The 25,921-nt window shown below is 33.1% G+C and overlaps 1 protein-coding gene across 1 annotated transcript in view; it reads left to right on the top strand.

Annotated features, from left to right (window-relative positions):
- The window catches only part of CNNM2 (Metal transporter cnnm2), a 70,225-nt gene that overhangs the window by 20,346 nt on the left and 23,958 nt on the right, over positions 1-25,921 (top strand). The window contains exons 5-6 of the mRNA XM_051216265.1: positions 7,323-7,466; positions 15,466-15,597. Coding sequence (XP_051066836.1) covers positions 7,323-7,466; positions 15,466-15,597 — 276 coding nt within the window. The remainder of the gene's footprint in view (positions 1-7,322; positions 7,467-15,465; positions 15,598-25,921) is intronic.

Here is a 25,921-nt window from a genome sequence, read left to right as displayed (position 1 = left end):
ATTTAATTTTTACTCGGAAGGAAAATAATACAACACAAAATTTATCATCACAATGGGGGTTTTGTGGAGACTGTTGTAATTTATTAGTTGAATAAATCAGTGAGCTGGCATCCAACGGTGTTAATGTCTAACTTCAACCAATTCACGAAATTGAGCCACTGTCCGCAATTGTCTTCAATGAGTCACTGACTCACAACAGACATGGTTGAACTCCACTGGTCACTGTTTCTCACTAGAACTCAAGAAAATAAATCTTGAAGCCAATCGCTAGTGAGCACATGATGATTATTATCTAGAGATTAGTCGTTCGCGCACGAGACCGAAGGTCTTGTGTTCGAGTTTCGTGTGTGGGATCATGGATGCGCACTACTCATGAGTCCTATACTAGGACAAACCGGCCATTCAGTGTATCCAGGTTTCCCATAGTGGTCTAGCTTAAATTGACTCATGAATTCAACACAATTTATTCTTCAGCATTCTTATTTCATTAATTATTTCAGTATATTCAATGTGTGAATAATTCGAAACTTGACCATAGAAATAGACCTTTTATATTAAAAAATATTGAGATCATATATACAATTAGAATTTATATTGTGGTTCATGATTTAATGAAAATAGTTAATAATATGGATTTAACCAATAAGATTATCTCTGCTTACAATGGTTGGAGATGTTGAGAATGCGGAACATTATAGTGATCATAATTGTTAATGATGAGGTAAATCCATTTCTTCTTTATCTCTCGTTGGATTTTAACTATTTTTCTTCGACAAATTCATTCATTCTTCTTAAGATCATATTGTCTATGCCGAATTCTTTCTACTATCGCTAATACTTTTATTATTTCTACTACTATGAGATCTGTTTTGATAATTTCAACTTATTGTGATGATTTAGTGTAACAATTCAAATTCGATGCGTATGTGTACCAGGTTAACTGAATAAATTTTCATGATATCGTTGAAAAATCAATCTAATTCATTTTTGTATTGGTTGTTTGAATCTTCCCATTGACGTTTAGGACTGCAGTTGATCAGTTTCTTGTTGGTATATATGCGTCCTATACGGATTGCCTCGATATTGCCTTAAGTCACAAGCATTATAAACAGAGATGGATGGTGACTAGTAGTGCAATCTAGGATGCGCGTTTCGTCCTATTCGGGATTCGTCAGCTGTATGTACCTACATCCAAGAGTTGATATTCACTCCGAGACTCGAACCCAGTACCATTCGTCTCAAACGCCATCGCGTTATCTACTTAAGTATAACTATTTAAGTCCTATAAGTTATTGTTTCACGTCACTCAATAATAACGTCATATTGTGAATTTGAAGTATTGTAATAAATAGGCTAATTTTAAAATATTGTATATTGAATATACTTGTTCACAAGGTTTTAATTGCTGAAAAATGAACTGACCAGATCTTCAAAAAAAACTCAGGGACCAACAGATGATTCCACCAGGCATATATGAAACAATTAAACCGATAGTTACCCATTTACCTAGGTTGTACGGACTACCGAAGGTACATAAACCGGGTATCCCATTGAGACCAATTTCGAACATGTACGATTCCCTTTATCATACTGTAGCAAAGTGGTTAGTAACCGTTTTAAATTCACTCCACAAACACCTAGGGATGTATAGTATTAAGGTTGTATTCCGATTCGTCGACAAAATTAAAAACAAACACGAAAGGTCAAACGATGATGTCCTTTGATGTAACGTCATTGTTTACATAGAGAGACTGTAGAATATATTTGTGAACAAGAAATGGAAACTACATTCCCTGTGGAGATCATCGAAGAATTACTACTAAAATGTACATCTCAAACTTAATGGTGAAGGCTATAGACAAATAGATGGTGTCGCAATGGGTCCACCCTTAGGTCCCATATTGTCTGACATTTTTCTCTCTAAACTAGAAAACGGCTCACTGGCACAACAGATCGAAAAGTTTTCATTTTACTGCTGATATATGGACGATACGTTTATCCCTTGTAACGACTATACGGACTTGATAAAAGCACTCGAGCGATTCAATACAGTTCACCCGTCCATAAAATTCATATGTGAGGAAGAAAATGGGGTTATAATATTCTTTCTAGATGTTCTGATTACAATGAGAAAAGACGGGTAATTAAGGAGAAACATAAACAAGAAAACTACTTAGACGGGCCAATATACAAACTTTCTTAGTTTTGTTCCTCTGCAATATAAAAGGAACCTGTTTAAGACGCTGCACCATAGAATCAAGACCATATACTCTCTAGATACGGTCGAAGATGAAAGAAAGGCATTATACACGATCCTGGAAGAAAATGGATATCCAGAGAAATTTATAAATAGAAAAATAGCCAATAAAAGAAAGCATAGAGTATGCCTGACCGTGAATAAAAAGCCTCTGTATATACGCTTACGATTCAGGGGCGATGCACCTAGTGAAATTCTAAGACTGAAGTTACGCAGATCAATTCAAAGAGCTTTTGATGCAGGTAAACTACAATCAATGTTTTCTACACGTCCAATGATCACTCCAAGGTTGAAAGATAAATTGCCTAGACTAGCCACTTCTTTCTGTATCTATCATTTCAACTGCTCCTATGGAGCAAGTTATATTGGCAGATGTTCTAGGAATTTGTATATTCGGGCTCGTTAGCACCTCCCAGTGTGGTTAAGCAAAGGTGTAGTTAAAACGGTTAACAGCTCCATTTTAGCCCATTTAATTTGGACGGGACATACAGCCAACATGGAGCAATCTTTCGCAATAATATATTGTGTTAACAGCATTCTACCTAATTCCGTCAGACTGAGAATCCTACAGACGGCTGAAGCAATTGCTATTCGAATCAAAAAGCCAGAACTTTGCATCCAAAAGAAATATGTTCAGTCGTTTCTTTTACCCCGGCCAACTTTGGAGCCAACTAGTTAATAATCAATTTTATAAGATGGTGACGTAACTTGATTAATGTTCATTTTTATATCCAGAACTTATTTTATTCACACATCTTGCCAGTGTCGTTATTATTATTATACTTGCTAACCTTTTTGAGAAATTTATTTAGCATCCACCCCTATCTACTAATTCATATTATTCTACATATTACGTAATTTCCGATTTTTATTCCATTATTCTCTCTCTCTCCCTCACCCCATGTTGACCATATTCATTCTGATCATTCATTTCACAATTTCATTCCACTTATAAAGTGATTCAAGTTAACATTACATTAGTCAGCCCCCTAACATTAGTGATTTGATTTTATATGACAATCTTTAATTCACATGTTACAATTATAAATGATGTACTCTGCCATAGACCTGACCAATTTTATGGATTATTAATTTGGATATGAGATAATTGTAGAACCTGATGAGAAATTCATTGAAAAGAATATTCTTCGTTCATATTGTGTTTGAATACACTTGTTTTCTTTGTTGTTGTCGAAAAACCACATAATCTGAGTATGTTTTTAATATCTTGTTGTTACTACATAAGGGAGTTCTTTAAAGTTCATAAAACTTGATGTTATACATTTCTATCGCCTAATTGACACAGTATTATCACTAATAACAAAAAATTATTCAACCCAATGATATTTGTTCATTTTATCTGTCAGTCAGTAACAACGTAGAACTTCGCACGTACGTACATCAGTTTGAGTTTCCATACCACATTAGCACACAAATGCAATTGTCGATTCAAATCCCATAGTGGTAGAGGTAGTAAAAGTATGAGCAGTAATTGGAAATACTAGGGTTTGAAGATGTTATTTAAAGAGTATAATCCAGTGAAAAAAATTTGGAAAGAAAATAAAGGACATGAAGAATTCAAAAGATTAGGATTTGGGAGAACACAGAGAGTGGATGCACCTGCGTCATTGTAAACGATTTTGAGCCATGTCATTCAGGGTCTCTAACCATCGGCTGCTATCGTCTCGCGGATCCCAACCAGGTAGTCTACACCTACCAACATGGATCAGTCCACTTGTCAATGACTTCATGGATTTGTGTCATGTTTTGTTCTGGCCGCCCCTAGCTTTCTTCCAACCTACTCCTATACCACTGAACATAGCACGTCGAGGCAGTCGGTGGTTGGGCATAAATAACACGTGTCCAAGCCATCTCAACTGATGAAGTTTCACTACGTCATCAATTGATTTGCCATCCTTACCTAGTACCTGTTTCCTAACAACTGCATTACTTACTCGATGGTCCCAAGATATACGATCAATGCTTCGAAGATATCTATGATCAAATACTAGTAACCTATGAATATCCTCTAGTCTTACCGACCATGTTTCACTGCCATATAGTAGGACGGAACGAACTGCTGCGCAGTAAACACGTCCTTTGGTTGGTAGACGGATACCTCGTTTACGCCATAAATGACGCGAGTTGGTAAAAGCTAGTCGAACCTTCTGTATCCGTGCTGAGATTTCGTCAGACGTCAGACAACAAGGGTTGATGAGACTCTTAAAATAAATGAAGCGGTCGACACGCCCAACTACATCACTCCCTATCATTAGTTCGGGTTTCAATGCAACATTATTATTAATTGTTTAATGACATTTGATATTAGTTGGTGATGGATAAATAATTTCCTAATAGTATATTTTCTCATTTATTGATAAACATTGTTATCTCATTGGAGACCACTGATTGACAAATTCAATGCAACTGTTCCAATATTTTCTGTATTTAGAAAAAGTATTATCCGACTTCCTATTCATATCCTTTCAGAAGATGTTTTATATAATGAATAATGTACTGTTAGAATAAGATAAATAAAAACAAACTAGAAATGCGTCACGCTAATTATCACAAGTTTATATGGTAAAAGTATAATATTGAGGGATGAGCTTGACAATTAGTTCTTAAAATGACCACATGATTTTGAAGACACTTTTTCAACTAAATTAACAGTGAGTGTCTGTACAAATCAAAAGTATTTCGAAATGGATATAATAAAAAAAATTGTTACAGTTTAATGATTTTAAGAAGTTTATTGACTTTTTAAGGTTATTATAGGTTTTCCCTATTCTACTGTTGTGACAATATGATTACGTAAACTTGTTAATTTGAGTGTAAATGTTTTTTCCTCTAAAAGTTATCTCTCCTTAAATCTCTCATAGCTACAATTAGTTTTATGGAATGTTTGTCATCATCGTAGGAGAACCACCATTGCCTCTATATTGATATACAGAATTCATTTATGAAAATCGTTATCTAGTTTAGAATTTTTAATTGGTCAGCTCATGCACTAATTATTAGCTTGCTAATGAAATGTATTCTGATAGTTTATAATAGAGAGGGAGACTGGAACAAGGCTTGATTGGCTTACATGTTATGTAAAGTCCATACATAAAACATGAACATTTTATGAGTTTAAAGTTTTCTTTAGCATGATAAAATGAAAAAAGGACTTTCCTTATTAGTTTTAAGTCTTTTGAGCATTATACAAAGCCATTTCCGGATCCAGGAATTGAACCGAGGACCTTCGGTCGCACCTGATCGCCTAACTTCTAGACTACTTAGCCGGTATTCAATGGTGTGCATGTCTAAACCCAATCAACCCACGATGATGAGAAACCATTTTTTATTGACTGTGGTAAATATCAGTCTCTCGTCCGACATGGTTGTACCTGAGTGGTCATGACTTCCACGTTTTCACCGGTGGTTTAACTAAAATCAGTTCTACTAAATCCTATGATCTCAACGAAACAATATTCTGATAAGATTATTTATATTGTGCATTTTTGTGTGGTGAATTTCTCATTAAACATTGTAAGTCGTTTTCTCGGTTTTGACTGGCTTGTTTCCATACAGGGCTTTTACTATGTGATTTGGAACCAGTAGATCACAGTCTTGAATGCAGCAGAAATAAGTGACACGTAATGATAAAATAATAATAGTAACAATGGTAATCATTTTTGTCCAATACTCCATTTGTTTGACTGCAGTAAATAAATTCTAGGCACACAATATTAAATATTGGGAAATGTTTTTTTTACGTTGCGTACAAATTGCCCATGCATGAATTCCATTGCTGTCGAAGACTCGTGTTTCTTCAAAAAAGGATGAGTCATAAAGAAAACACACCAAATCTTGTGATGGTTTCACTTAAATTTTATTTTACTTCAGACTTCCGGTAGATTGTTAGGCCCTTTATAAAAACCCATGAGTGTTGGTGTGGTGTATGTTACTTATGCTGACAGATATAAGTAGTATGTTGCTGCAATCGGAAGTGGTATGCCTAGCAGCAGAATATTAAACTAAAGAGAATTGCAAGGAAATCAGAGAGCAATCAAAATAACGACAGAATTAGAGGAATAATAGAGTAGGTAAAGGATAACGCAAAGAAGATATGCAAATGATGTATTTAATGTATGGTTTTTATATTTTGCTAAGCCATTGTGTAATTTTGCATTAAGCAATAAATTTGTTTCCCCCACCATAGTTTTTCGTTCACTACATTGGTACAATTATGCGGTTAACATGCATAAATAATTGGTCTAAAGAAATTTGAAAATGAGAGAGAAAGTTCACTGCACAGCTATAAAATAAACGGAATATTAGTTTATCAGATTCGGATCGATTTACTCTTCAGTAGTAAATCATAAATATATTTCTATTGCGTATTTTATATGAACTTTAAGAAAAAAATCCACCCCAAATTTCCCATAATTATACAACAAAGTCATCACCTAATATGTAACATATATCTGCTTTTACTAGTTTGGATAGGATCCATCCGACACGACTTGGATTCCGAAGAGTTGGTCATCGAACAACAGTTTCATGTTTATGTTTCTTTTAGATGGTTTATGATGATTGTTCGATTTAAAATGTAAATCATTGACTACTAACTTTAGAAAAACCCATTCTAGATCAGGGAGCACTGAAGAGGCTTTTCTTCCTTGTATTGGACTCTTTAGTAGTGAACACCCACGATCCCAATATAAATCGAATCTAGAACCTTCACACATATGGACAGCTGATTTCACACTTAACGGTTCATGTTTCCAAATTCATTTAGATTGGAGTATTATGTGATTATCATTCATTGCCATCTGTGAAACTAGTTTTAGTTGCAACATGATTAAATTCCACTGGTTACAAATTATCACTAAGATTTTAATAGTCGTTCTTGGAGTTTGTCATTAGACTGTGTAATTCTGAAACTATAAATCTTTTCAAATGATTATCACTCATTCATTATTTTCGATATATACTGTTTTATGCTTTCTAACACAATATCCCTCTCCCATTCTCTTGACAATCATTATTTATTTAACTAAATATTAATTGATTTTAGGAAGAGCTCATATGGCATTTGTTGAGCGTTTAGTAACAGAAGGTGACTGTGATCCATATCGTGAAATGATTGGTCTAGTTACACTCGAAGATGTTATTGAAGAAATTATTCAAGCTGAAATAGTTGATGAAACAGATATTTTAAGTAAGCTTTATTGTTTTATCAACTATTCTTTTTTTCGTATTATTTCTCGTCAGTTGTTTTCATTTTCAGTAAGTATGATTTGTGTCTAATGAATGAGGTGCCTTTCAGTTGAGTAGTCTGTTGTAGCTTAGTTTAAGATAATGATTATACTCTATCGCAAACTGATCATAATTTAGAAGCAATGACTATTACATTTTAACTTGTTACTTTTTCGCATGCCTACCACTGTACTTCATTCGATTTTGCTCAGAAAGGAACAAGGACTAAACGAATGACAAGATATAGTCCAAATATGAGTATGTACAGTTAAATTAGTCTTACATATGGTTTAATATGTGTATCTTGTATTAATCTGATTATCCAAGTAAAAAAAATCAATAAGATAGACATAATTTATCAGAAGTACGTTATGTCTTTTTCATTAAGATCATGAATAGATCAATTGGAAACCTGGAAGTACTGGTGGTCTAACATTGATCAATTCATGATCTTGATTAAAACTCGACAATCTTCACAACTCCTATACTGATAATTATATCTTTGTAGTCCTTTCTTCCTATCACTTTAACAAATACATATACTCAACAATGACGAGTAACATGATGTTTATTATTTTTCCAACAATTTGTTTTCTAATCAACCATAACAAATTAATGTGACACATGAAATTCATATGGTTTTTAACCTTGGAACTTTGTAAATAGAAGTTTTAAAATAAAATCATAGGATGGTATGCGATAAATGCAATAAGTTGTTTACCAGTTTGGAAATAGTAAGGCATAATGTCGCGATAAAAAAACGTTATAGTAGTTATCTTGTTTTGTTTTTTGTGGTGATAGTTAGAACTTTGTACATTTTAAATGATTCAGTCTATTAACTGGATGGATGGGGTTGAACGAATTTTTTATTTATTTCAGCGACACATAAGTGTAGATAATTCATCAGACCCGGTCTCATATACAAAATGGATTAATGATTTTTAATGAAGTTACTGAGATTCATCTTTTATTTTAAAAAATGGCATTCAGTTGAAAAGGTTTTGTGAAGACTGACCTAGTATGTAGGTCACATTCGTCATAGGTTACTGAAAATCAAAGAGCACTGGAGAGATTTCTCGTCCTACTATGAGCTCACCGACGATTCCACTAAGAATCAGACTTGTGACCTCGAGGTCTCGCGGTGAACACTTGCTCAGTAGATCTACTATACCAGAGCCCATTGTTACAGTCCTAACACAACGACCAGCCAATGTCACTAATGATAACTATTTCACTTACGATGTGTTTGATCTCTACCAGTCATGACTTTTTACTAAAACTTCAGGAATATGTTGAAGTGAGTCACTGTTGATATAATTATTACAGATTATTTGAAGCGCTTTTGTGGAGTTCAGACTGTTGAGAAGTCCCACGCTGAAACGAAACAGCTATCTAGTGCCGTTTGTTTGCAATGGTGCTCCAAATCAAATCGATTTGTAATTTATACACCTTAAAGCCTTCAAAACGTTGTGAAAATTCATTCTTAAGAGTTGAAATCTAACGCCACTCTAAGCAACAATGCAAGCATGTTCGGGATGCGATTCTCTCCCTCGAAATGCAAAATGTTGCTTCAGGATTGGGTTACATCGACACCCGAACTAGTGATAGGGAGTGAAGTAGTTGAGTGTGTCGACCGCTTCACTTATCTTGGAAGTCTCATCAGCCCTTGTGGTTTAGTGTGTGACGAAATCTCAGCACGGATACAGAAGGCTCGACTAGCTTTTGCCAACTTGCGTCATTTATGGCGTAGGCGAGATATCCGTCTACCAACCAAAGGACGTGTTTACTGCGCAGCAGTTCGTTCCGTCCTACTATATGGCAGTGAAACATGGTCGGTAAGACTAGAGGATATTCATAGGTTACTAGTATTTGATCATAGATATCTTCGAAGCATTGATCGTATATCTTGGGACCATCGAGTAAGTAATGCAGTTGTTAGGAAACAGGTACTAGGTAAGGATGGCAAATCAATTGATGACGTAGTGAAACTTCATCAGTTGAGATGGCTTGGACACGTGTTATTTATGCCCAACCACCGACTGCCTCGACGTGCTATGTTCAGTGGTATAGGAGTAGGTTGGAAGAAAGCTAGGGGCGGCCAGAACAAAACATGACACAAATCCATGAAGTCATTGACAAGTGGACTGATCCATGTTGGTAGGTGTAGACTACCTGGTTGGGATCCGCGAGACGATAGCAGCCGATGGTTAGAGACCCTGAATGACATGGCTCAAAATCGTTTACAATGACGCAGGTGCATCCACTCTCTGTGTTCTCCCAAATCCTAATCTTTTGAATTCTTCATGTCCTTTATTTTCTTTCCAAATTTTTTTCACTGGATTATACTCTTTAAATAACATCTTCAAACCCTAGTATTTCCAATTACTGCTCATACTTTTACTACCTCTACCACTATGGGATTTGAATCGACAATTGCATTTGTGTGCTAATGTGGTATGGAAACTCAAACTGATGTACGTACGTGCGAAGTTCTACGTTGTTACTAACTGACTGACTGACCATTTGTTCGTGAACTAGATTTAATGGAGCTCGTTATGTGTCTGATTTCGTTAAATCATTATCTTTAGGCTTCTCAATTTGCTTAGACATTAATTTTAGTCTAATTTCAAACACTTCAACTTCTGCATATAATTATATGCAGAAGTTAGAAATGTAAAAAATTCCATAGTTCGTAATTTATTGTTGGCTTCATTTAGTTTGTCATTTGTTTTGACACGTTTCTAAGGTTTCGAAAATGAATATTACCATACTAAAGTATATCAGAATACTGTGCTTTGACATCATCAATAACTACAAAACTTGTATATTGAAATATTTCTCAATATTTTAACATAAAATACCATATTTTCCTTAAGTTAATTTTGAATCATTTCACTACTAACCACTTTTGCATAAGCAAAGGTGGATAATGGCTAAAAGTGGAATCCAGGATGCGCTTTTCGTCCTATTCAGGTCCTTTCAGTTGAATGTACCTGCATCTGTGTTGATGTTCACTCTGGAACTTGAACCCAGTACCGTTCGCATCAAACGCCATTGCGTTATCCACTTAGCTACTGAGTCCTGATAACCACTTGCTCGTCCAATATCCAGGCAATACGCACATTATGCACATATGCTAATAATAGACTGATTAATAGCAATCCAAAACATCAATGGGACGATTTAAGTAAACAATATCACTTTTACATATATTTCTAAATCATCTCATGGATGTAGAATCTACTTGATTAATTATAAAATAGATGACACTTCGTAATATCTATCATTATGACTAAGATACTTTCATTAAATTAATAAATACCCACTAAGTTACGAAAATATATTTGGTTCATAACTTCAAAATGGTGCTCAACATATTCTTTAATGTCCACGGTTAATTGCTAACCATATTTCTTTTTTTATTTAAAAATAAACACATGAAATTAATAAAATAAGAAGAAAGAAAGAGTCGAAATATAAGCCATGTATACATAATACAAAACAACATTGAACACAGTGGATAACATGATTCGAGAAATATGAATGAGATTTGGTGAACGATGAAAAACAATTTCACATAGAAGTAATAACAACGATACCACTTGGTATCAAAACATGAATAAGGAATTGAAATTGTTAAGAGATAAAAGAAGTATATTTTTAGATAGTAAAGAATAATTGTGTAGTAATTTATTTGAATTTAGATTCTCTTATATGGCTGAGGGTAGGGAGAGCTAGCTCTCTCTTTCTTTCTCTCTCGAAATAGTCTCATATAATCACACGTTCATAACCACTGCTAGGAAAGTTCAACTCACTGTATTTCTTTCAGCAAACGTGTTGTTTATAAGAATGAAAGGATGAACATCTAATATACACCAATAAGACCTGATTGATTAATCACGAAGGATTCACTTAAGAAAGTTAGAAAGTATGGTCCACACAAACCCCAAGAACCTTAAACAATGAATGTCGTTTGAGCTTACTTTGTTTACTAATTTCCATGGAACTGGATCTCATAACATTGTTTCATTGTTTTATGGATGAAAATTTTAATTAAAGGCTCGAGGAATGGTCTCTCTAAAAAATTTACCTATTATGGTTTGTGCCTTTTAGTATATATCTCATCCTACTCACAATTATGGTGATTTTGCACAAAACACTCTATTCTCTGTTTTTGATTACCTATTAAAACGATAATTTGGATTGACGGTCACAATAAACCTTTAATTATTCACTATATATGAAATATATTTTTGAGATATCGAAAATATGTCTGGGTGTTATATCGAGTTTACGAAAATATTATCAATATAATTGTAATACTATTATTATTATTATTATTATTGTTATTATTATTATTATTATTATTATTATTATTATTATCATTCACAACTGAAGTTGGAACAGTAAATTTGTTTATTGAAACGTTTCAATTATGATTTTAAGCTTAACTAGTCAGTACTTTGTTAGATAATAATTAGTAAAATGAGCAAACAACTAATGTTAATTAAAATTAAAGGTTTGTGTATTCTGAATATTGATAATCACTGGGTGGTTATTGGGGCTCAACTACACATAGTGTATATAACACTCTAAACGATTGGCAATATGTTCAAATTTTTATGTATGCATAAATAAATTCAACTAATGACTTCCGAATGAGTTGAAATACCTATCTTAATTGTACTACTATTCTATCATGAGAAATATAACAAATGACTACTAGTTTCGTCTGCTGTTATACCAGATTAGCAATAATTTTTCAGGCTTCCACAAAGCTTATTTATTCTAGAAACACATTAATTATACCCTTTAACCTTCATAGTAAAATAATATTAAATATTATTTTTGGAAATTTTTTATTCAATATTACTATTGTTTAAATCACGAACTAGTTTTGCAAAGACCGCCATTGAAAAACTGGAAGCACTGGAATGTTGTTCTGTCTTAAAAGGGACTCCTCAGCTCATTGGCTTAGAATTTAAGCTTTCGCGCGCAAGAAGAAAAGTTCTCACTCTGATCCACTGTGGAAATTGTGGATGTGCATTATTGAAGAGTCCCATTCTGTGAAGAAACGGCCGTCCAATGTTTCCAGATTTTCAATGGTGATCTAGCTAGGACCAATCCGCGATCTAAGCAATGGTAGTATTAAATAGAAAGTTCTCGCGAAATACACGTCAAACTAGATTTACTATACTTCCAATTAACTCAACTGAGAAAGTGAGTAAATGAAGTGCAGCGTAAGCTATAAGAAAACATGTAATTACCTTTTCATGTTCATTGTTTCAATGGAACTTCTTTAATAATTAACAATCAACATTAGGATACACACGTTGAACACGTCTTAAAACTTATCAATTTACTATATTTTTGTAATTTAGTAGGCTTCTATACCTACGGCTAAATGCACATGAACTACAGCATTACTAAAACGTAAGCATACATAATTACATATGCACCTTAAATATTTTAATTATTATGGAAATCATGGGCCGATCAATGCTAGACTACCATTGGAAACATGAAAGCACTAGACGGCAGTTTAGTCCCAGTATAGTGGACACTACTCACATGATTGCTTGTAAGTATTATGTTGCGGAACGTGGCCTCAAAGTTTCTGGATAAACTGAAGAGTTTTTGCACAACGGAAAAACGGCGTTGGCAAAACATTTGGTAACCAGATGAAAAGATTGTCTGACTCTAGAACACACTAAAAGATGTAAATGGACGATTGATGTTTATGAATGTGTATTATGTAAATGCTTCATAACCTTCTACAGTAAAAATAGTTTTCTTCTGACTATTTTCTTACTGGTATATCATCTATCAGTGATATGGTCTATTACTTCGTGATTTTTCTTCGTTTTCCTTCACACTAACCTTACCGTTAGTTATCAATGTTTGTGTAATTCCATCACGGTTAAAAAATACTTATCAATGTTCCTTGCTGAATGAATAAGCTCAGTTTTAAACGTTTAATGTCTATGATTTCAAAGTATTCTAAAAAACTAATAAAAAACCTAAACCTAGTATTCTTAAATTTACTGAAACCATAGCCATAAAACTTTGGAAGCTAAACATATACATTCAAAATCAAACACTGATAAATCTTTCTATAAGCGTTCGCGGGCGAAATCGAAGGTTCTGGGTTCGAGTCCTGCATGTGGGATCATGGATATGCACTATTGCGAAGTCCCATACTGACGAAACGGCTATCCAGTGCATCCAGGTTTTCAATGATAGTCTAGCTTAAATCGACTCATGAACTCAACTATAAAAATCTTTCTTTATCAAAGTGAAATGACACTCACTTCATTACATCATATTTTATTTCAACCTTTTTGCAATGTTTGGTTACCGCATTCTCATTTCTTTTATTTTTCTTTTCGAATTTGTAATTTTATTTCTAATTAACTGATTTCAACTGGTTTTTTTTATTTTAATTATTTGTTATTGGAATTATACATACAAATTCATGAAAATATACAATCATCTACAAGCCTTTCATATCAATATCACATATACACCAGAGAATTTGTGAAGGATTATTTTTATATTCGGAATTATACCTCATTTTTATTTACTCATCCTCCGACAGAATAAATTTACAGAAACAAGAATGAGATACTAAATAGAATATCATCAGTATAAGGTTGTGGAGATTATTAAATGCTCATTAATGACTAGCTTCATTAAGGAATTCTCGGAGTTCTAGTGTGTCGGATAGAGACAGGTATCTACCTCAGTACAATGGAAGATGATGGCAAAATTTCGCTGATTGGTTGAGGTTAGACATTAACACCGTTCGATGCCGACTCAGTGGTCTATAGTTTAAGCGTTTGCACTCGAGACTGAGGGTCGTGGGTTTGTATCCCGCGTACAGGATCGTGGATGCACACTGTTGAGGAGTCCCGCAATAGGACGAAACGGTTGTCCAGTGTTTCCAGGTTTTCATTGGTGGTCTAACATCAATCGGTTCATGATCTCAATCGAAGGAACTAAATAGAATAACCTAAGGATTAGTTCCAGCTGTTATTATTAAAAGCTTCAAAGTGTAGCTAATCCAATCGACATAAAAATCAAATGTGGTTATCAGTAGAAAACTTGTGATCAGTAATGTTTGAACATCTCTATGAATAATATTTCTGGAGCAAATATTTCGTGCAATTGGTTCCCTTTTATAAATTTAAATAACAATTGAGTGAGAATAATGCGAATTCATTATATTTCATGGTTTTTCATCAGCTGCTTACATCCATACATGTATTAAAGTGTATCATTGAGGTATGACATAATATGAACCGATCGATATTGCTGTCGGAAAGATTATTAATAATAGCTATGTTTATATATGTCTGAGCATGAATAGGTTTAAGGTCATTTGTAGATGGGTTGCAGAATTATAGGGAAACGAGCTGAGACAGTAATTAAATCAAGTTCGAGAGCAGATAAGATAGATCATGTGATAATTATAGTTTCGAAGAGTTTACATAACATTCAGAACACCTTAGAATATATATATAGATTTACAATAATGAGATAGTAATTGTGTAGAAATAGAAATTGTAGGGTTACATAATAGTTAAAAAAAAGATTTGGACAAATTAAGTGAGTAAATAAAAGGATGATTTTAGTGTACACGAATTTCCATGATTTCAATGAAACTCAACAATTTCCACAACCCTATACATATAAGAATTAGTTTAGTGAAGGCTTCACATTAACAAAATAATAATCACAAATATAATAATTGAAGAGAATATTTCTCAAGGTTATAAATTTACCATGTTAGTGATAAGTTGATTTCTGTCTCTTTCTGGATACATAAATCAGACTTACGTTTTTTTAATTGCTTCCAAATTGAAGAGAAATATGTAGTGTGTTTAGGTGTAAATAATCTATAAATGTGTAACATCTGAAAATTCTTTTTTCCCACTTTTTTTCTCTCTCTCAAACTTAAGCTGACAATGTACATCATCAAGTGAGACAAGTGCGTAAAAGAGATTTTCGAATGTTCGGTTTACATGATTCTCAAGGTAAATCAAGATTATCACCACAATTGAAAATTGCAGCTCTACGGCATTTAGCCTCAGGTGAGTTTCTTTTGCATTTGCATTATTCATATTTTATAAACTCTTTGTAAAAGTATCTGAAATATCCTTATGGTTTGAGCAGATTCACGTTTGAACAAGGAATGAGTTGAGCCTACGGAATATTCTTAAGTTGGTTAATACTTCGGTTTCGATTTAAGGATTTTGTCGAGATAAGATTAATTTGTAGGTAATATCACAGATAGACTTAATTTGGATTATCGTTGGAAACCAGAAAGCAATAGACAACTGTTTTAACCTAATAATATTCAAAAGCTCGTCATGAGATCTGGCAGTTCTGTACTGAATCTTTTGTGCGGTCTTGTGTGCAGAGTACTGAAGAAATAGCTTTATACTATAACAAAATAGTCGTCTGGTGCTCTTCAGTTTCCAATGTTATCCTAATTGAAGTCGATGTGTGACGATTATTTCCAAGATGTTTTTTGACGCCATCGTTTTTCACCTCACTCCCATACTGTTATTCGCTTTTAAAGTTATGAGACTTTTATTGGCATAAACATTATTTTATATGGTTCTTGCTCGAAAATAATCAATGTGAATTTTCATTTGAATTTGATTTTTGTCATTGGTTAAATCAGCCGAAGAACGATTTATATCCAAAGATCGCACCGGAAATTTATTTCTTGGGTACGTCAGTAACCAACTTCTACTTATATTTCCGAAGTTCTAATGAATATTCTTGATTTACGAATTTCAGGTGTTCGAAATTAAACAGTTACCCACCAACACGATTAAATGACGTTGTGCTCTAGAGTCGACTAGTGGGAGTTAGAAATGTGATCTTTTGTATTTCAACTCATCAGTTTAAGGGTAACACCCGTTGACAGCCCAAAGGGTCATGGCTTTGATCAGTAATAAGATCTTAGATGCGTATCGCTGAAATGTCTCGAATTAGGAAGAACTATTTCACCCAATGTTCCTTATTCTTCAATTATTCCCCAATTAATAAGAATTCGCGACGAAAGCTAACTTTATATTATTATTATTGTCATTGGTAGTAGTAGTGTAGTGAACAAGAACACGGGTGGGAACAATCGAATGAATGTGGCACAATCATTACAGACTATCTCAATAAAATCTGAATACCATATAGTAAATCGTCAATTTGCAAAATATTAATGCATCATATCAAACTGGACTGTTTCTGTTGCAAACACCAATCCATTGTCTCCCATTCCATTGTTCATGCGTTTTCTTACAAATTCCATTGTGCTCTCGCTCTCCTTTCTTGATCTTCCCCTTATCTTCTGCTGCCAGACATTACGTTTTAACTCGCATCATATACTACTTATATCTATATAAGTAGCACGCACCACAGTAGTAGTGTAGTGAATGAAAACTCAGCTACGATAAACCAATTTATTGTTTTACGCAAAATGACGTGGTTTCGTGAAATATGAAAGTCATACATTAAATACATCATTTACATATCTCTCTTGAGTTTTCCATTACACATTCTATCATTCTTTTAATCCTGTTCTTATTCCGATTAAACTCTTTTCCTTTATTTTCTCTTATTTTAATCTTCTGCTGGTAGTCGTTCCACTTCCACTTCCTGCTACTTACGTCTGTTATCATAAGTGGCACGCACTAGTGATAGTATTCGATTAGCAGTCACAATAAGGCCACTTTACTTACAGTACATTAGCTATATTTAAACCAGCTATACAACGTCACTGAATCGTATTGCTGCTGATATTGTTCTCTTTGTATACAAATAGGATACACTATAGTGCATTGCGTATTAATGATGTTTCAACTACAGTATATCTAACTGATAAATCTTGCATAATACAACCTAATCATTAGCAAAAGTTGATAAACTGCCATCTGGTAGTAAGATTCCAATCACTAGTTAAAGTCCCTGTGTATGCTGACATTCAATATGAAGTGTTTACTATTAGCTTTAGTCAAAAATTAATATACACAATTAACTAATAGATACTGTACAATAGATGAAGAAATTGACAACAGTTCACAATAACGGTCTATACAAGTGTTATGAGGTTTTATTTTTATTTCAATATTTCAAGTGTTAAATAACGTGAGTTCACATTTCACAAGTGGGCTAAAGTGTAGGTGCACTCAACGGATAACTATTGTATTACGCAAATCATACAGCATGGATAGATCCCACTATATCATTCTATAACATTGGTATGTACTGACTGGTCACTTATGTATTTTGAAATCTACCGTGTTATTCCCTTGATTTTGTGAAATACTTATTCAATCAAAATTATCCAATTATTCAAACATATTGGATAATGTTGAAATGGTAAATTCTTAAACCTTTAGTAATGCATCACCCATACCCTTTTACACCTATTTTATTCAACTCCTATTGAATTTGGTAGTGTTAATCCGATCATCTGATTAGTTGTCTTATTAAGTCACATTTTGTGTTGTGTAATTTCACTGTTCATTACAAACGTGAAACTTTTCAGCTGATTTTTTAAATTGATTTAAATTTTCCTCAGATAATGTTCCTTCACAGACTGACTCCAGCTAGTAAACTGTTAAAAACCAGTAAGTACCAGGTGATTTACTTGAGAACTTACCAATTATGAACACCTACTATATCACAAGAAATACAAAACTAAGGACCTTCTGGTTTTATAGTGAGCCTGTTAATTTTAGACCACTTGATCAGAACTCCAAGTTCCTAAATTCGATTGCTGATGGAATTATAAGGGCATACTTTTCAGTCGCCTCAAACTAGAAGGCAAAATCAATTTTGTGCTCAATTTCTGTCCAGTCGTTTATCATCTAACATCACTGTGTAACAAACATGATCTTAATATTCTTGTTCATAACTTTATAAGTCGAATTTTCCAAGAATTTCCTGTTATAAAATATTTTTATCCACTGAATTTAGATTGAGTTCATGTTAACGGTAATAACTTTAAGATCATCTCGATCAATGAAAAAAGAATAGTTTGTTAATGCACTAAGATTGCCGCTTTGATATTATGCACACTGATCTGATCTGAATTCCCAAATCTCAGGTGAAATAATTTCAGGGGACAGGATCATTGAGCGACGAATCGTTAATAAAGTACTGTTGTGAATTTACTGATCTGATTCTAATTAGAATCAACAAGTGAAAATAATCATGAAAAATAAATCTTCCGTTCAATTCTGTATATATTACACTTAGACTAACCCTGTTTGTGCAACGGCATACACAATGATTATATTTAGCTGCAAATTTAAAAAAAATTGTGTACACATATATCATAATAATCGAAAATGTCAATTTCGAATGATTAATCATGTGATAAGTGTAGCCAAGTATTCTGTCTCTGTCAATACATTGAATCCTGTTTTTCCGAAAAAAACAATTCATTATTATTATGTAGTTAGATCTCAAACAACTGTTTCACATGTCGTTCATTCACACCAACAATAATTACACATATACATACATATTCGTGTTGAAAGTTCCTCTCACTTATAGTACTGAATATCAAATCGTAGAAAATCACACATTTATGATGCATACCAATTCTAAGGTCAACATGAAATAGTTTATTATTATCATTATTATCGTTTTTTTTTCAAACTTTTCACACTGTAAATTAATATGTGGTTGAAGTCAATAAAATACACTTTGTATTGTAAACATTTTTCTATTATGGTAGATCGTTTGTTTCTGTGACTATGTTGGTGGAATTGGTAATAATTCTATGACCTTGAACCAATAAACAACTGACCATAATACAATCAATCGTTAATCAAGCAAATATTTTAGAAATTTTTTTTTTAGCAATTTCTGAAAATCTACTGACTATTCATTGCTTTCTCTTGACTATTATCATTCGTTAATTTGATCCATATATTTTTTTAGAAATTATAAAACATTGATAAACGTCGATGGTAGGTAACAGTAGAATTCAGAATTCACTTTTTATTGTATCTGAGACTTGTCGGATTGATGTACGTGCTTCCCAGTAATGTGGTTCACTTTGAGACTTTATTCAAGTACCATTTGTCTCACATTCATAACGTCTGAAACGAACAATTGGGTATCTGGACTCAAAAGCTAGATTACTGGATAAGATATTGAATGTTTGAAGCGAAATATGTTGTATTCAAGTCTTGGTGTGAATGTCAATAATAGGATTCAGATACATACAGCTGATGAGTTTCAAATAGGACACAACGCGTGTCCTAAATTCTATTACTATCCATTATTTAGTTTTACTTAAAGAATTTAATGACAATATCTAGACGATCCATTCACGGTTCACATATCGAAAGAGACTAATCAATTGCAGTCTCTAGTATCGGTAATGAAAATATTCAAACCCTTAAAAATAAAATCTAAGACATTGGTTGAATAACAATAATATTTTCCGTTAGCGTGAATTAATGTTCGTTCCCTTCCTCCTCTCATTTATTCTTTATTCGATTCGCGAAATAATATCTATCAATTATTGCCTTCTGAAATTATTGACCCTCTTCAAGTCACAATATCGTACTAGAACCTGAAGAAACCTATCTGTAAACCAATTAGTATTGAGAACATGATAACCGTTTTTATTAAAGTGATTATATGATTATCTTCTTTTATGAGTCTACTAAAGTTATCATCGTGCTTATCAGAAAAATCCACGTGTCATGTCTCATGGATTCGCCTTACTATAGGAGTCTTAAATTGAGATAAAACAATTGTTTAGTGTGTTAAGTTGTTGAAAATACTTGACAAAAAACTCTAGACTTAGGTTTCGTGCTAGTTGGCACTTTTTAACAATTCATACCTACAATCTTGTAATGAATGATGTTCTCTTCAACCGCCCCTAACGTTTCAATATAGTTTAAAGCTTATATCGAATCATTTAGACCGAAGATTAGTTAAATATAATGTCGTTCATCATTTAGTGGTCAATGAGTTGTAAACTTTTCAGTCTTCCCTTATATTTTCAATAATTTTTTAAAAACTTGTAATAGAGCTTACTATCAGAATGGTATAACTTAACTATATACATAACCGCAGTAGCATATCACCATATTGGATCTTATTGCCATTATTATTATTAGGTTTTAGTGATTGGTTAAAAGTGTTTATTGTTTCTTCTTTATTCTAACCTTGAAATATATACCTACTTTTATAAATAATAAACTATCAGAAGTTACTGAGACTTATATTTATTCACTTACTGTTATTTTCTTTACCATGTAACTCGGTATGTGTGTATATGAGTATGTTTACATATTTGTGGGCAGGTTTGTTTACTCACTTGTTTTCGATCGTTCTAAACAACCAGATTCCATTAATCCAGTTTTGATTGTTATACATATGAATAGTCAATACTTTTTTGGATAAGTAAACTTTATCCTCAATTGTACTGCTAATTTCAATATATTATTTTCCTTTAAAAAACCCTACTAATTATAGTAATATGCGATGTTATTTTGATTATCAAATAATTTAGTTGTGATGATGTTTACAATAAACTCTTTCAATGATACTATGTTTAACAACAGAAATGTGAAATTTCTTACTGTTATACATTGATGATAAAAATGTTGATATAGAAGAAATATTGTGAATATCTTTCAATTGACTGTTTCTAATCGAATAGTTCAACAAAACTATATTTGATATCTTGAATTAAAAACTTCCGAAGTAAACTAATGGTTCATAAAAATCCATTTTATTAGAAAGGGTTAATCATAATTTCTGTCAAATTAATTAGTCGTATAAGTATGGTTTTATAGTATCATTCACCTGGTAAGTGAATTATGTCCTAGTAATTTAATTTATATATATAAGGGATTTTGTGGAGATTGTAGTAATTTTTAACAGTTGAGATCTTGTGAGAAGCAGTGACTAGTGGAGTTGAACCGGGTCAGTTGTGAGGTAGTAACTCACTGATGACAATGGTGGATTTGTCGCTCAATTTCGTGGATTAGTTGAAGTTAGACATTAACACCGTTTGATGCCAGTTCAGTGGTCTGGTTGGTTAAGCGCCTGGCGCGAGACTGATAGGTCCTGGGTTTGAATCTTGCGAGGCGGGGTCGTGAATGCGCACTGCTGACGAGTCCTGCAATAGGACGAAATGGCCGTCCAGTGATTCTAGGTTTTCCATGGTGGTCTAGCTTCAATTTACTCATGATCTCCACTGTTTAAAATATATATATATATATATATATATATATATATATATATATATATATATTGATAAGAGTTCACAATATCCCATTGTTGATATCAAGGACTAAATTTTGACTAGACTTTGTTAGTATGTATAAACTTTGGACAAATAATTCGATATTGAAATTGAACGCCCATTTATTGACTTCCACAATCTATGAAACTTCAATCCGAATTTAAACTGAAAACTTTACTTTCAAAGTTAGTTCATAAACAAAAATCAAAAGGATAATTATCTGATCATAAGTTATCCTAGAAGTTTCTTAGAAAAGATACTAAAATTCATTTATGTTTGTTATTTGGAATTGATAATTGTTTATTCAATAAAAATGAATGTAATTTCCTTAGTTTTTTAGATTATTTTTTGTGAACGTCTCAAAAGTATTAATTAATTAAAGGTAATTTTAGGTATTCAATAAGCTTATAGAGAAGTTTTTAGATGTTCCTTAACAAAATCTATCTACTACCTTTGAATAATGTTCTTGACTTTATTTATTATGTAAAATCCATTATGATGACATTAATTAACGAATTATTTTTATCATATAACTTATCGAACATTTATAGTTGAATTTATGAGTCAATTGAAGCTAGACCACCATAGGAAACCTGGAATCACTGGACGGCTGTTTCGTTGAAACTATTATGTGTTCAGGGAACTATTATTTTTTCATCAGAATTGATAAAACCAACTCGCTTTTGGCAGGATTGCTAACTTCACTAATCTTATTTACTGTTAGATTGAGCCGTGTTAGTAAGTGTAGACTGTCTGTTTGAGGAACACGTAATTATTGTATCCAATATTTGATGGTGGGTGAAATGGTTTAGAATCAGTAGCAATGGCATAGATGTATTTTGTAGTGTCGGGTGCCATGTCAAGCCCACATAACTTATTCTAGCATTCTGACAGACCAATTTATTCATTCTTCTTGAGTCAAATTTTGACCTTGTTAATTATTCGCTTATCAACCTTGACTTTTTATGTAAGCGTATGTGTGTGCATTTAGTATCTTACTCATCACGTCTGTAACTTATCTTTCTCTAACTATGAATATTAGGTAACGCCTAGTTAAATTGAGTTGTTTCATATGCATATTCGTTTCGCTTCGCCCTCTCCTCTTCATTTCGTTTCCTTAATCGTCTGTCTGGATAAACGAATGTCTAAAATAAATTCATCCAACGCCACCCGTACTTGGCTTCTTATTACCACCGTTATTCAAACGGGGTTAGCCTAGGTAATATACAGAGTTAAATGGGAGCTTTATGTTCATAGCATATTCATACTTTCAACGAAATTGGAGCCAGATCAGCTGGCACCACATACTCGCTTTTTTTCGCTTCTTAAATATTGAGTTTAAATATTATCTTATGCTTTTTTACTGGATAGATTAATTTCTTTTCGTATAATCTTATTTATGCTTAATATTTTCTGTCAATAGTGTTGCTATTACTATTCCTACTACTCTGATATGTGTCTTAGTAGCGTCGTCTTGTTGTCCTGATGTGGTGTGGAAACTAGAACCTATGAGCGTACCTGTGCAAGGTACTACATTTCTAATGGTTGATTATTTTTACTATTGTGTGTCCATGTTTAAAATATAGTCAAACCAATAAGAATACTTTTATCCCATTTTCTCGTTTGCTTGGTTACTTTTTTGATTGATATTATTATGAGAATAAAATTGACAATTAATTCACTGTGTAGTCTTTCAAAGAACGAAGACTGTCAATTTGCACGCATTAACAATAGTGGATGACACAAAAACAATTCCGTTCACTTTCTGAATCTCAAATTCCAATTTCACTGTCAGTTTATCTTGTTGAGATAACAAATGAAAGAGAGACAGAGTGAAACTAAGAAACTGAAGAGCCATATCAATCCCTAAATAATTTGTCAGGTTACATTCTATCACTTTGTTTACTGATTAGTGATAATTAAACTTCACTGATGTTGATCAATTCTTTCTCTCTGTAATGATCGGTTATCATTAAATTATTGTTACATAATTATCAGTAACATCTATTTCATATAAACAACTATTTGATGCATGTCGCTTAGATAGAAGGAAGCTTAAGAATTATATAGTCGAAAGTTTGTTTGCATTAAATATATCCTTGAGACTGATCGATTTCTAACAAAGAGTTTAGTTGAACAGTAATCCAATGCTTCGGTGACAGATGTATTTGAAAATAAATGCATCTAAAGTTAACAAAACGAGGAGGAGTGTTAGATGCTTACATATAACAACAGGTCATCGGCTCAGTGATCAAAACACTCAGTTATCAGCTAATAGTTCGCATGTTCGAATCCCACTCGGCATACTTCAGTTTGTATTGTCAGATAACTCATGTTAGCTTCCACAAACATGATAGTATACTTAGTGTACTTGGTAAATAAGTTAAATTATCATCTTTACAGATAACAGGTCCACTCATTATAGAACTGTTTTGTGTTTTGAATAAAATTGGAATTCGTGTACTTTCTGTATATAAACTCATTAAGTATAATGCTAATGGACTTTTAAGCAGAATTGCAGTTTTTTAGATTTCTTCACGTATAAATAATGCATAAAAGAAGATCCCTTGCGCTTCTTGATTCCAATCAGATTTTTTAATGGAATTCATCATCAACAAAATGGATCTCACTACAATTTCTTTATTTTCCATATAATTATACATTAGTTTCTTTGTTAATAACACTTATTAATGCATTTCCAATGAAATTCGTTGTGAAACACTATTGATAGTTTACAAATAAATTCAGTGTTCTAAATATCAAGTGTTTAAACTATGCTCTATTTTAAAGCAAGTTATTGAGCGAAGAAATCCTTCCTTAACAAGTTCATCTTTATATATATAAATCATAGTTCATCGACTATTTGTATTGAAATCATGAATTTGCCTTGGACAACTATTGGGAACCTGAAATCACTGGATGACCATCTCGTCCTGTATTTTTATCTTTGTAAGAGTTTGACTATTTGTTGTATAGAATTTGACAACATAGTTTTCAATAAATAAATACCTAATATCAGAAGGGGTTTTGTGGATATTATATTGATTTCAATAGTTGAGATCATGAGTCCATTAAAACTAGACCACCACGGAAAACCTGGAAGCACTGGACGACCGTTTCTTCTTATTATGGGACTCAGAAGCGCGCATCCACGATCCCTCCTCGCGAGATTCGAACCCAGGACCTATTGGTCTTGCACCTGAACGCTTAACCTCCAGACCGATAGAACCTGGGTTCGGATATCGCGAGGCAAGACCGTGGATGCGCACTGCTGAGGAGTGTCACGATAGGACGAGACGGCCGTTCAGTGCTTCTAGGTTTTCCATGGTGGTCTAGCTTCAATTGACTCATGATCTCAACTATTAAATATAAATAATTTTTGAAGGATAATGTTTACGAAATATGTAGGATAAATAATCAGATGAATGAAAAGTACAGCTGTGAGTAACGTTAACTTGTGATCAAAAAGATATTTGAACGGTGATCAAAAATTTTAGTTAGAGATAACCCTTATAATAGCAGTAATAATAATAGTTTAGGAATTCCTACAGTCTAATTAGACGGGGTTGTTCTGTAGTCGTACTCTGAATGTATATTTTAGCTTTAGTGAAGACAAACATATAACATAGCAGTGCGTTCTGCACTGAATTCACTATAAGCCGACTGTTTCATATCCAGAGTTTACAGCAACACCTAATCAACAAGCTGTCCTTGAACTGAAGGTATGTTTACGATTCATCTATTATGTGATGTAAATTTTGATGTATAGGATATCCTCAAGTCTTTTGATAATTCTAATTCATCGCTTAAATTCACAGGGGAATAAGAAAATGAATCAAATTCTCCTTTTCGTGATCTTCTATATAGGAAAAAGTGGTTGTTCACAGCTGAGTTCCAAAAACCCGAAGGCTAAGTCTGATTCCTTACATGTCCACGCGATATCGTAAAATATGTTCACCAAACCGCCTAGAAAATCAACTGCTTATTTTGAAATCCACTTTCGTAGAGAATGGACATCTGTTAAGGATTATTGAAAAGAATATGGAAAACAAATAGCTGTCAAAAAATGGGATTCACTGTCTATATATCTTCAGTTTAAAGATGTTACTGGTGCAATACTGAAAAGCTAT

This window comes from Schistosoma haematobium, chromosome 4 (genome assembly GCF_000699445.3).
Source record: "Schistosoma haematobium chromosome 4, whole genome shotgun sequence".
Taxonomy (NCBI): domain Eukaryota; kingdom Metazoa; phylum Platyhelminthes; class Trematoda; order Strigeidida; family Schistosomatidae; genus Schistosoma; species Schistosoma haematobium.
This window is presented reverse-complemented; position numbering and strand designations above follow the sequence as displayed.